Below are 14,053 nucleotides of genomic sequence, written 5' to 3' on the forward strand. Positions count from 1 at the left end.
CATAAAATAGAGTACATGTCATTAGAAGGGAAAACCAATTATATTGAAATTCAGTTACAAGAGACTAAAAAGCCTATGACAGAGTAATATTTGTTTTTTATGAATACATTCTATGTCATTATCCAGCATGTGGTCCAGTAACTTGGGAGGGGATGATGAGCCAAATGATTTTTCTGCTGTAATGTGATGTGAAAATGGCTGTGGTTTCTGTTGGTGCTGCAGCCAAAAGTACTACCAATCGTGTGTTTTAGGATCTACCTTTGTAATAGAAGGGGATGCGAATTTTTGTTAGAGGTTCGAGAAAAAGCTCATTTTTCTCCTGTCCACGTTCATGGACCCCTTGCAATGAAATAACCCCTGATGGAGCTGATGGTGTAAGATGAACATCTATATCCTTCGAGCTTTGGCAGTGACAGCAAGTGCGCCATGAAGGATAGTTTTACAGACAACAACTGGAAATGGAAATAACTCTTGGTTGAGTATTCCATATGATGGACACTGTGCTGGGTGTGGTCATCGAAACTGATGACCACAACAGTTCTGGTGTCCAGCTTCTGGAATGTGTAGACTCGTAGAAGAAACAGATATCAAACTATAGAATGGACAAATAGTTTATTTGCTAGGGGATAAATGTCTTGAAGTGCTGTGATAGGATATCGGGAGGGGCCTGAAATGGGTGCTAGTGATGATGGGAGCCATGGCTTAAGTTGATGCTCTGATGTTGGCTGAAGGCAGATCCTGTGTGTAGGCTCTAAGTAGGGCAGGGCTCGGCCCATAGAAAACCGGGACGAGGACAGACTGGGAATGAGGACAGTGACTGGGAATGAATGAACGAATGAGGCTGCACCTTGAGGTTGGCAAACTGCACTTTGTGTTTCGTTCACTAGTATTTTTAATCCTGGTTGAAGAGCATAGTTTTACCTTTGGGCTTCATGGCATCTATTATTTGGTTTATTATTAATGGTTAAATCTCTGAAAACTTTAGAGATTAGTTGGGAATATATAGGTTGAAAAATTGTACAATTATGAGAAAAGCTCTCCTTTGAGAGCTAGGCACTTAACATTTTTTATTGCGTCATTCCTGAACATTTTCCCTCACCCAGATTTTTGTTTGGCACAAATTTAAGGAAAACCTACAGAGACTTGAGGAAGGGCTTAGATCCTCTGCATTCTGAACAATTTGAACAGTGGTGTTTGTGGAAATGCATACCTTACCTTGCTGTTCCTGGGCAGATAAGTGCTGTCTGTCACACCTGTGGATTTTAAGGCCGCAGGCTCCGAGGCCTGGCGGAGGCCCAGATGGAGTAGACCAGGATTGGGCTGTGCACAGCGGCAGGAATGCAACCATTCTGGTCTGGGCAGTTGGGGAGGGACTCCTCTCCCCACAGTTCCCATACTGTTTGGCCCTGCTTTCCAATTTGACTCCATCAAAGCACACTCTCCAGTGGCGGCAGGATACATATATTTTTGTGACTTCAGAAAACGTGCATGGTCGGTTTATGAATCTTAACCACCTTTGAGGGACATGCTGAGCCAATGAGAAATGGAACTGACATCTGATTCTACACACGGAGACGACAAAGGGTCACAGGCAGGTAATGAAGGGCTCGGTTAGAATGTTACGGTTGCTTAAATTTTTGTCCACCGGTTGTGGGTAGGAAACCCAGGCGTGACTCAGTGAGCCAAGAATTAGTGCGAAAATTCCTGAGCAACAGATTCTAAATTATTTTGTCCTCTGGGTGGCCTTGGAATTAAAAAAGTTTTTTTTTCTCTTAATATTATGAAAGAAGTTAGTTATACGTAAAGAATCTTATTATGTCCGTCATTAACAGCATTTCGGAAATGGGATTTGCTCTGCTCACTGACGTTGTGGATCTTCATGGAGAATGCCACTGCCAGCCTCACAGCCTCATGCGGGGCCTGGCACTTAAAGCATGCTTGTGCCAGTGTCTCATGATACTCTGTGCAAATTATTCCATTGCTTTCCTGTGATGCATGAAGGTTTGCCCGGAAGTGTTTGCTGTGTGACAGTCATGGGGGGATAGAAATCATCTTGCCCCACACACTATAAATGGGTTAGTGAACTGCATCCATGGTGCTCCTCCCAGCCTCCAATATGGGTAACAAATTCGTGTCGGTGGCATAAATTATGTCCATTCCTCTTTTGGTTTGGTCATTCACTCACTTAATTTTATATCTGCTGGTGCCAAGTTCCATATAGACCACTGGGAAACAAAGACAAATAAGGCAAGATCCCTGCTTATGGGTCCTTGAACACAGCGATTCAGCATGGTATAATAATGTCACATACTAGGTGCTGTGGGGCCACAGGTGAGGATGAATCAACTCCTGGAGTCTTTGCTCTCCCTTGGAGGGTCAGGAAATGTTTTCCAGAGGAGGAACTAGTGAGGTGGCAGAGGAGAGTGTGGAAGAGAAAGATTCCAGGCCAAGAGAAAGTATGTGTAATGGCAAAGGCATGTCGGGTGAATCATGGGGTGAGATGCCATTTCCATATTTATAATGCACCTCCTCTCTCACTGCCCATGGCCCCGTCGCTGGCCAGCTTGCAGCTCTGGGTACAGCCTCTTTACAGGCTCCTTCCTCTGCCAGGAATACCTGTGCCCTGGCTCTTGGTTAGCTCCTTCTGCTCTTTCTGGGATTGGGCTTTGGATTCAATTGCATCTCTTCCAAGATGCCTGTCCTGACTACCCGTCTGAAGTAGATTTCATCCTGTTATCTCCTACCACCTGGTCCCAATGCCAATTGCTTTATTTACTTTGTTGTTGATAGGTCCCCTGGGCTGTGATCTCTGCAAAGGAGAGGACTACGATTTTCTTGTTCACCACTGTGTCTGTAATGCCTTGTATAGAGCCTGGCCTGTACAGATGCTAGATCCCTGCAAATGAATGAATGAATGAATGAATGAATGAATGAATGAAAAGATGTCACTTAAAAAACAAAACACTCTTAATATACTTGCTATTCCAGTTTATTCCTTGAATTCGAAGTAATTCTTAATGAGGCATTTAGGATCTTAGTTAAGAAGTTTATTAAAGACCTTTAAAAGGTAAAAGAAAGTAGTCATTTTGGAGCTTGGAGGGGGACTTGAAAAATCTAAGCATTCTTTAAGTTGAATATTTAGGGATGAGAGGAATTCTACTCAGATTTCTTAAGTTATAAATAAAAGAGAAATGAAAGAAAATTGAATGAAGCGTGCATTAAATGGACTCATTATGGTAATTTTATAAAATTATTTATTACACTCTATTTTTATTTGTACTTCTCAGTTCTCAGACATCTCATAATTTTGATGATTTATTCTTGTCTGTGCTCTGAGACTTTATTTTTGTAATTAATACCATTATTTAAGCCCTTTATCTCCTATAAATCAGTGATGTTTTCACACTGATAATGTTCTTTTTATTTAACACAGTATCCATGCAACCGATAATCTCCATCTATGGGCTCAATTTCATGCCGTTTTCCTCTACTCCTTTTATCATTTTTTATAATTCATAAAGTGGTTTCATCTCTACTACATCATATCCACACTCCTAGTTTTCTTTTTCTTTAAAAAATTTTTTTAAATGTTTTATTTATTTTTGAGAGAGACAGTGTCTCTGAGTTGTCAGCACAGAACCTGAGGTGGGGCTTGAACTCATGAGCCACAAGATCATGACCTGAGCCGAAGTTCGACGCTTAACCGACTGAGCCACCCAGGCGCCTCCACACTCCTATTTTTCTTACACACACCCCATTTGGCACATTTTCTGAAACCTATTACCCACGGATTATTTTTATCTTGTTGAAAAGATTACACAACAAAATTTATTTTGTGTATTCTATAGTAATGGCAAGTAGAAATGCTCTGTGAAATGGCATTCCTCTTGAAAGAGAGGAATATCTAAAGGCAGCATTGCTCTCCTCCCAATGAGCATCCCCCGTGTGTAGGTCTGTCAATGCCGGGGGGTGGCCGACAGGCCTTCTAAGGCTTCAGCGGGGAGATGGATGGTTGGCATCTCCTGACCTGTTCATTAGTGATATCTCTTGCTTTGGGCTCCTGATTCCGACCTTTTGTTCTATGTTTGAGGAAATGGGAAAAACATACTTGTATGCTACTCTGAAGGTAAGATTTTGGTTATCGTGATTTATAAAAACGAGTTTTTGTATACCTGCTTGTTGGTTTCATTCCTTCGTTTGGTAAATATATATTGCCCACCTACTATGTATACCAGGTACTGTACTAGTCACTAGGCACGAAAAAAATGCTTTCGTATGACCAGTGTTTAAATTAATTTGGAGTAAACTGGGGAGAGGACTATGTGAAAGAAGTTGTGTGTCAGCAGAGACATATTTTGTGGTCTATGTGGTAATTTTTTTTTTTTACAAAATTGCTAGTGGTGAGAAAATGATGATGATTTTGCACTTGTGACATCATTGCTAATGTTGGGTTTCTGTGTTTGGGCTCTTTGTGTTGCAGAAGCAAATGGCGTTTTGAGAGTCTTAATTTCACCGGAACGCTGCACCTGTTGCTGGCTATTCTTGCATATGAAATCCAGAACTTAGAGTCACTTGCTTTCATTTCCTTTTCCTCCCCCCTCTTTCCGGTGTGTGTGTGTGGGGGGGGGGTCAGGTTAGTAGCTCATGTAAAGAGTCACCAACCTTCTTCCTTCAGGGCGTGATTTTAATGCCCTTGAGAGCAGAAGTGTTGGGTCCTTTTTTCCTTCTGTTGCTGGAAGACTCACATGTGAGTGGCTGCAAGATTCTAGTGTTTGTGCCAGAGTTTGGGACTAGGGTGGGGAAGCACAGGCTTTCAGCAGCTGCAGCTGCTACCTGATACTTGGAACCTGACTGCTGTTGAGGAACATCCATTTCCTCTTGGTTTCATATGATTTTTGGCTATGACTCTGAGGAAGAGAAGAGGTATTATATAGTATCATTTACTTTCATAAAACTAACTTGGAAATCTCAGGGCTCCATGTTGGTTCAGGCCCTGCCCTTGGATGTCCGCGAGCCGCTTTAGAAGGTTCGCGATTGATGGAAGGAAAAGGGTTGGGAGCTGGTTCAGAGGCTAAGAAAGTTCAAAGCAGATTGGTGTTTCACTTGGTGTCCTGGAATTCAGTTACTTTATCTTTCAAAGGAGAGTTGAGATATTGATACAGCTGAACTTGTAGGAATTTTGCAGGCATTAGTGAAAATAAATGTGAAGAAACTTTGAAGTTCAGAGGTCCCTAAAGCTGGTGAGTTTTATTGAGCAGGTTGTGTACTAATGTACCAGTGGGGACATCGGGGCCTCCTGCACTCTACTGAATTGGTAACCTCCAGGAAGATATTTTAGTCCAACATTTCCAATTTACTATATTAAATTTTTTTTTAATGTTTATTCTTGAGAGAGAGAGACAGAACACGAGTGGGGGAGAGAGAGCAGGAGACACAGAATCCGAAGCAGTCTCCAGGCTCGAGCTGTCAGCAGAACCTGATGCAGGGCTCGAACTCAGGAACTGTGAGAACATGACGTGAGCTGAAGTTGGATGCTTAACTGACTGAGCTACCCAGGCATGCCTAACATATTTTTTTTAAAGTTTATTTATTTTGAGAGAGAGCTCGTGTGCATGCAGCTGAGAGGGAAGGGGCAGAGAGAGAGGGAGAGAGAGAATCCCAAGCAGGCTCCACACTGTCAGTACAGAGCCTGATGTGCGGCTTGATCCCACCAACCCTGAGATCATAACCTGAGCTGAGATCAAGAGTCAGAAGTTCAACCAGCTGAGCCACCCGGGCAACCCGAACATTTCCAATTTAACACCAACTTTGTTATATGTGCTTTATTTATACTTTTGTAGATAGACAGATGTACTCATGGACATTCCCCAAGAGGAATCATTTTTTGGAAAGTGGAGCTTTGTGTGGAATGGTACATAAATGATCCCAGCCTGCAAAGTTGGGCATGTCCTGTTCACCACCAGGGACTGCCCTGGAATAAGAGGGCCTGACTTTGTTTTTGCCTTATTTCTGAATCACTGTTTTCTCTTTTGTACCTTCTGGAATTGTTTCCAAGTTTCACCCTCCTATCTTCCTCCCTCTTCTTTGTGACTTCTTAGAGTACTTTAACAATAGGCTGCTTGTGCATTTCTTGTCCTCTGTAGCATTCACTCCCACCTTGTTTGCTCAGCCTCTGCCCTCTCCTTTCCCTTTTTACAGGCTCCAGCCTGTCTCGGCGCTTCAGCCCGATCCCCGCAGTGATAGCAGGTGCCACAGCACTCCCTTCCTTGGCACTTGGTGCTGCCTGGGAACTGGTTCTCAGTGCACTGCATGGAGCAGAGTAGGTGCTCAGTAAACCAGTCAGTTAGCTGACTGGCCTTGGGCCCTGGGACCTTGTTGTTCAGTCCCATGGCTTATAAATTTTTGAGTGATAACCAGTACTTGCTTTTACTGTTCCTCATCTGGCTACCTCTTGGAAACTATAATCTCAGAAATCCTGGAGCTGATTGAAAATACTCCAGGTCAGTTCCTTGGCATTGGTTCTGCCTAGTTATTACGTAGACCCTTCCTTCATGTTCTCCCCACTCTTTGCCCTAAGTTGTCAGAAGTAGATGATTACGCCTCATCTACAAGTTGAGAGGTATGACCCATGGGAGTTTGGGTGGGTGTGCCCATAATTAGACAGGACTATCTTTGTGTGGTGTCAGCTGCAGGCAGAATATACAGATGACTCACACATGTTAATACCCATGTCTTCTGAGTGGCCAACATCCTCAGATTTGCATAAGAGCTCCAAACAGAAGACACTGGATTGAGATGATCACTGCAAGTGACCGAGGGGCAAAGTGTTACGAGCCACACATCTGGATGATAGGCTAGTGTGTGCTATGCATGTGACTCAGGCCACTTTTTCCACTAAATGTTTTTACCGCTAACAATAAAGAATACTCCCCATGCTTCTCTTCATCACACCTTCTCACGAAGCATGATGGTTCTAGAACCATCTAGACACTGGAGAGGTTTTCCTCAAAATGCCAGCAGGTGTACTTCAAGAAAAGTCACTTGCTGACCTTTGCTCCACAGCCCAGCGTGTTGGCAGTTCTCTTGCTTCTACTTTATATTTCTGTCCTTTTCACCTGGCCACAACTCTCTAGTCCCCTGGGGAGTCCCTTTCTGCAGTTTTGGGGTGTGCTCCAGAGCTGCAGTTTTTCATTTCACCCCTGTCCTGCCATAGACCTTGCCACCTCCTTTCTGCATCAGGTGGGCCTGCCACATGCACTGTGCTCTCTGATGTGAGAGCTGACCTGGGTTCCTCTCACTGTCCTGGTTCACTGTTAACTTTGTTCTTGTGTGTTTTGTTTTTTTTTTTTGAGTTTTATTTATTTGAGTAATCTCTACACCCAATGTGGGGCTTGAACTCATGACCTCAAGCTCAAGAGTCGCATGCTCTTCTGGCTGAGCCAGCCAGGCGCCTTCACTGTTAACATCTGCCCTGATGTCTTCTACATCAGCTCGTCTCACTTCTTTCAACAAATGTTCTTTATTAAGTCCTTGCCACGTGCCAGTCACTGTGCTGTAGGGGATGGAGAAACAAAGCTAAATGAGAAATGGCAGCATTTCTTTTTCACCCGATGTATAAAAACAGGACATGCAAAAAATTCCGAAAAGTCACTTCCATTTTCTTCCTTCCCCCCCCCATTTCTTCCTTTTTTAAATATTTTGAAGTTCCTCTTTCCTTTCAAAGCATTTGTGTTGTTTCCTTCTTCTTATTAAATAACTGTTCCTGGTCCCTGGAGAACCCTGGCAATGACCTTCCTTTCTTCTGCTAGAGTGGATTGTTTGCTGCTGGAGTCGCCATCCCAGCGATCCCTGCCTTAAGCAGCCAGTACTCCAGGGTTCCTTCCGCTGTCCTGGCAGCCTGGAGCCTGGCTTCTACGAAGCCTTGGCGTCACTGGGCAGCCATGGAGTGTTGGCCTGTTCGAACACAGATTGCTGCCGGCTACTGGAGGCCTCACCTCAGTTGATTCCAGGCAGTCGCCATTTTGGTTGGAAGTAACACACCTGGTGAGAAACCTTGCTACGCGTGTACACACACACACACACACACACACACACACACACACACACACTGTTGTGAGAGGAGTGCCATCCTGGAGGGAATCCCTCCTCTGTCTGGGTGTAGGGAGTGGATGTGTGCACCTACCCCCTGTCCCAACAACACCCATTTTAAGGGATTTGGTGGTACTTGTTCTTTACCTCTTAGTCTCACTACTTCTATGCAGCATTCCTGAGATAATTGTAAGAAAGTTTGTCATTTAATTCTGAAATACAACTTCTAGGAATTTTTCTTTTAATTCATCATTCCAAGTAGGTATCTTTGACTGTTTGCACACTAGACAATGAAACTAATAATACTTAAAATAGGATTTCTTTCGTCCTTTCCTGACATCATCTTAAAGTCTGCATCTGAGATCAGCCTCTGCGTGATTGGGGATAAATTCTGAAGTCTTTGATGGTGGGGATTTTGGTTTAACTCACTCTAATGTAATTTTGTTGATTATAATGTCATTCTATTCCATTAATATTCTAATATGGAAACAAAGGCATGATTTCAGATTTTATTTATATCTTTCTGCTTTGGAAAAACAATCTCATGAGAACTCACTCAGCCCATTAAATACCATCCTTGATGTTACTTTTTTGGTTTTGCTTGTTTTTAGAAAAGTTTTTCTGGCTCTTTCTCTTTGTAATTGTTTTAACCATACCAACAGTAGTGTCGTATTTTTAGATATATTATTTAAAATCATGTGAAAAATCCTTTTCATGTCAAGATGTGGGATTTTGTTAGTAATATTTAATGTGATCAAGAGCTAAGGCAGAATTTCCTAGCTAGAGAAAAAATGAGTGAAAATATCCAGATATGCTCTTTGATTATCGGAGACGTTATATTCTAAACAATAATTACTCTGATGAAAATATGAAAGGGCTTGAATGAGATTGTGAGAATCTTAAGGGACAGAGACTATACCTTTTTTGTAATGCTGTGTAGATGATCAGCACGGTTGGGAGTTGGCTCTGATGGTGGAGACCTTTGTTAACCTCATGAAGATGAGTAGACTTCAAACTCCCCCTGTTTTTGGCATGGGAAATCTTTAAGGATTATGAGGTTAGGGAGTTGTAGGTGTTTGAGAAAGGTCACTGTGGGGAATTTGTGGGAATGTGAATTGGAGTGAAGAGAGCCTAGAGGCAGAGGTGACATTACAGGTGGCTCTACCAGGTGAGTGAAGGAGGATGTAGTTGAGGTGGGTGGGAGACGAATGAGGCCACTGGATTTCATAGGTAGGTCCACAGCCCCTCCTCTGCAGTTGTAGTAGTTCAAAAGAACTCTGAAAACCCAAAGGTACCTTCTTTGTAATTCATTTGACAGTAAATCTGAGCTTGACCTTGAACTCATTTGGTGGTGAAATCTGACTTGAACTGCTAATAAGATGCTTTTAAAAGCTTTACCTATCCCACCTACCATTCATGATACACACACATTTGTTGCAGAACTATTAATGTGTTTGATTAGGGGAAATTGCCCTGAATCTTGCTGGCTTTTTGTTTGTTTGTTTTTGTTGTTGTTTTATTTTGTTTTAATGTAATATATGTCCTATGTGCTCTATTAACTTTGCTCAAATGGGAAAAGTTCTGATTCGGCAAAACATCTGGTTCAAGGTTTTTGGACAAGGGATTGTGAAGGTCATTTTGACTTGTGTTTATACGGTAAGGTTGATAAGACTGACAGCTGAAATATGAGGAGAATTGTGGAGGAAAAGAACATTCCTAGCCTGGAAGACTCTGTGGTTAATGATGACACCTCCTCATTAGCATGAAAAGAAACAGAACTTTGGAGGGATCAGAAATGTTCGTTAGATAGTGCATGATTTATTGAAAAGGACACATCCTGGATTTTTGAAGTGTTGCTTGCGTGCAGGATCTTGGATTGAACCACGAATCAGAAAAAGAGGACAAGTGGGGACATTTGGATATGTTCTGTAGGGTAGTTATAAAGTGTAGTATTGCATCCATGCTAATTATCTGGTTTTGACAGTCATAGTCTGGTTATGTAATATGGTGACAACGTTTGGGGAAGCTAAGTGAGGGGAGTAAGAGAACTCTGTGTGACTCTTTTTATACCTTTTTTGGTAAATCTAAATTTATTTCAAATTTTAAAATATGAAAAAAAGTTACTTGTCATACCAGGAAATGGCACCATCCATGCTGCTGTTAAGTAGAAAATATCTATTAGCTAGAGTGTGGTTTTCTTGCAGATTTAAAGTCTAAGACAGCAAGTCCAGTAAAATTTCAAAGTCAGGTCTCTTCCTTCCCCAATTATTTTTAAAACTGACCTCGTTTTTAGCCTAAGAAGATTAACTTAGCATTAAAAAATGGTTATTTATTTATTTTGAGAGAGGGAGGGAGAGAGAGAGAGAGAGAGCAGGGGAGGGGCAGAGAGAGAGAGGAGGAAGAGAATCCCAAGCAGGCTTTGCACCGTTAGTGCAGAGACCGACATGGGTCTCAAACCCACGAAACCATGAGATCTTGACCTGAGCCTAAACCAAGAGTCGGACACTTAACCGATTGAGACACCCAGGCGGCCTTAACCTAGCATTTCTTTGATCTGAGAAAAATGTTTGATTCTGGCCTAAGTACATGTAGAAGAGTTACGAAATGAAGCCAGTAGTGTCTAGAGAGTTCCCCGGAAGTGCCGTAACTCCAGTGTTCCCTTGCATTTGGCCTTCCTGGTATTGGGTGGAGGGTGTGGTTTGTTTCTAGCTTTTGTCTGCAGCTCTGCAGGGTTAGATGTAGGTTCGTTAGTTAGGACCGACCATTATAATGAGATGTTCAAAGCCAAGAGGGTTTGCAGATAACAGAAAGGGTGAAAAAAAAGTGTGCCTTTGACAGCCAGGGTGGGCTCACCTGGGCCTGACCGTTTGGAAGCGGCTGGGTGAGTCTCCACTGCCTGTGCTTCACTCTCTGGCTTCGACCCCAGCCCCCGTGGTTTCAGCTGATACGTTCTGTGTTTCTCTCTCCAGTCCAATCCTTTCTTTCCCTTTTGGTGAGAGTAGACCTAGGCTGGCAGCCAGTTGCTGCTGAGCTATAATAGACCTAGTGGTATGTACAAAATTTGATTACTGCTGTCAACACCAGATTGAATAAGAAAGTGCATACCCTAGACAGATACTTGCGGCATAAATGGTCTATTGATTTCACAAGAACTAGAAATGAGGTCACCGTGTAATCTAGCAGAAGGGGTCTGTGGATGGAGTGGGTTCTGACATTACAGAACAGTTTTAAAAAGTGCCCTCCCATTAGATCTTTTTAGAAGAACTTTCAGATAACTTTGATAAGCTGATTGCTGCTTCTGATTTTCCTCACCATCAAGTATTTACTGAAACTCTGATAAAGGCTTTTCACATGTGTTTGATCAATGGTTTGCTTTTCCTTGCATAGAATATACTTTAGAAATTGTATTGGTTGATATAGACCATATTTGCTCCTGAGCTTTGATGACATTTCCACTTAGCTTAATATGAATGTTTTAGAAATTTCCCACAATGGAAAGTTCTATTTGACATAGGAAAGTTCAGAGGTCAGTTTCATAGTTAGCTGTATGCCAAGAAATAACTAAAACAATGGATTACATAGTGCAGCCTTGGGACATGGAAAATTTCTTAGAAGAGGGATGAGTCATATTATTAATACATGTTGCCAGGCTTGAGGCCTTATATTGGAAAATAAAGAAAAAAGTTGTTATTTTTTAAAGCTTATGGCATTTTTTTATTTTCTTTGTCATGTTTTATGTAGGTTTTATTCTGTTTCTTTTTCTTTTTTCTTTTTTTTAGGGATTAAGAAGGTGAAAATCCTAAAATAGGATGTTTTAGTAAAGAGATAATTAACATCGTTGTAACATGAATTTGTTCAAATACCATAGTCTGAAGAAAACTATAATTCCTCTGAGTTAGATAGCATTAGATTAGATAATCCCTTTGAATTAGAATAATTACTGTCCTTCCCATGTCACATTTCTTTTTTACTCGAAGTTTAGTTGACACACAGTGTTACATTAGTTTCAGGTGTACAACATAGTGATTCCACAATTGTGTACTTTGCACAGTACTCACTATGGTAAGTAGTTACCATCAGCAACCTTACAAAGTTATTACACTATTACATATTCCCTGTGCTGCACTTTTCATTCCTGTGACTTGTTTATTTTATATAAACCAGAATTTGTACCTCTTAATCCCCTTCACCTATTTTGCCCATCACCCCACCCCCTACCATCTGGCAATCACAAGTTTGTTCTCTGTATTTATGAATCTGTTCCAGTTTGTTTTGTATTTTAGACTCCACATATAAATGAAATCATATGGGATTTATCTTTCTCTGTCTGATTTATTTCACTTAGCATAATAATGCCCTCTAAGTACGTCTCTATTGTTGTGAATGGCAAGATTTCATTCTTTTTTATGACAACATTTTATACACAGACACGCACACACACACACACACACGTATATTACAACTTCTTTATCCCTTCATTTATCAAGAGCCCCTTAGATTGCATCCATATTTGGCTATTGTAAATAATGTGATAAACGTGGGGGCGCACATAACTTTTCAGCCAATATCACATTTTTAGGAGGGGAGGGGGGAATATTGCTAGTGTCTATTTCTTGACTTCTCCCTCTTGGCTACCTTCAAAATTTGGGGCAGTCTCAATCTTAAATCACATCTGGTCTAAAATCTCTTCCTGTAAATAATTATGGCTATTCAAAAGGCTGCTTTAGTTGAACCTCTTTGTATTCAAGAAGAAGACACATACAGAAAGACAGAAGGAGAGAAATGATTTGTAAATGGTGGAAATATCATATTTACATTGAGAATTTCATCTCCTTTTAAGTTTTCTTCTGCAGCCCTTTAGTAGAGAAAGAAGAGCCAACCACTTTAGTAGCCTCTTATTGGCGATCTAATTCGAAAGTAGTAGTTATTTAGCTGGTATGAACCTGTATAGCTATACCAGTTAAATTTTTTTGGAATGTTTTCATACCTTTTGGAAAATAGCCACTGTTACAGCTAGACACCTTTAAGATCTTGTTTCATCTCTGTAGCCACTATCCATTTTGACTAAGTGGTCCCCATGCCTTACTGGTTGTTCTGTATTTTGAGTATTGAGCCCTGTCTACAAGAACGGAGACATGTTTGGGCTACTGATAAAATTAGGCTTTGCTGACCACCTGGGAAATGCATATTAAGTCACAGTGAGATATGTGAATATGCACTAGGACAGCTGTAATTAAAAAGACAGATGATAATAACGTGTTGGTGGACATGTGGATAAATTGGAAACTTCATACCCTGGTAATGGGAACGTAAATGGTGCAGCCACTTTGGAAAACTGTCCGGCACTCTTCCAAAGCTTAGCCACAGAGTTACTATATAACCCAGCAGTCATATAGAGAGGTGAAAACGTATGTCAGCGTGAAAACTTGTTCCTGAATCGTCATAGCAATATTGTTCATATCAGCCAAAGATTAAAATAACTCAGATGTCCATCAGCTGATGAGTGAATAAATAGAATGTGGGGGATTTGTGCAATGGAATATTATTCAGTCATTATTCAGAAGTGAAGTACTGAGTTTGAAAACATTATACTAAGTCAAAGAAGCTTGTCACAAAGGACCACATGTTCCAAGGTTTTCTTCATATGAAATGCCTGGGAAGGGCAAACCTGTAGAGACCTGAAAGTAGGTATTCATGGTTGCCTAGGGCTGGTGGGCAGGGCAGAAAATGGAGAGAGAGTGCTTTTTGGGGTGATGAAAGTGTCCTGAAATTGATTGTGGTTATGGATGCATAATTCTGTGAATATACTAATAATCCTTGAATTCTACACTTTAAATGGGTTCATCACATACTGTGTGAATTACATGTCAATAAACCTCTTACAGAAAAGAATTGGGCTTGACTGTGTGACATAATCTGTACCACCGTGCTTTTTGCTGTCTCCTCACAACAATTCGAGGAAATA

The 14,053-nt window shown here is 41.3% G+C and overlaps 1 protein-coding gene across 1 annotated transcript in view; it reads left to right on the forward strand.

Moving 5' to 3' along the window:
* The first annotated feature begins 1,414 nt into the window (after positions 1 to 1,414).
* UTRN (utrophin) overlaps positions 1,415 to 14,053 on the forward strand; it is a 481,942-nt gene continuing 469,303 nt past the window's right edge. The window contains exon 1 of the mRNA XM_047859243.1: positions 1,415 to 1,595. Within this exon, the coding sequence (XP_047715199.1) occupies positions 1,544 to 1,595 (52 nt within the window). The 5' untranslated portion in view covers positions 1,415 to 1,543. The remainder of the gene's footprint in view (positions 1,596 to 14,053) is intronic.

Source organism: Prionailurus viverrinus, chromosome B2, assembly GCF_022837055.1.
Source record: "Prionailurus viverrinus isolate Anna chromosome B2, UM_Priviv_1.0, whole genome shotgun sequence".
Taxonomy (NCBI): domain Eukaryota; kingdom Metazoa; phylum Chordata; class Mammalia; order Carnivora; family Felidae; genus Prionailurus; species Prionailurus viverrinus.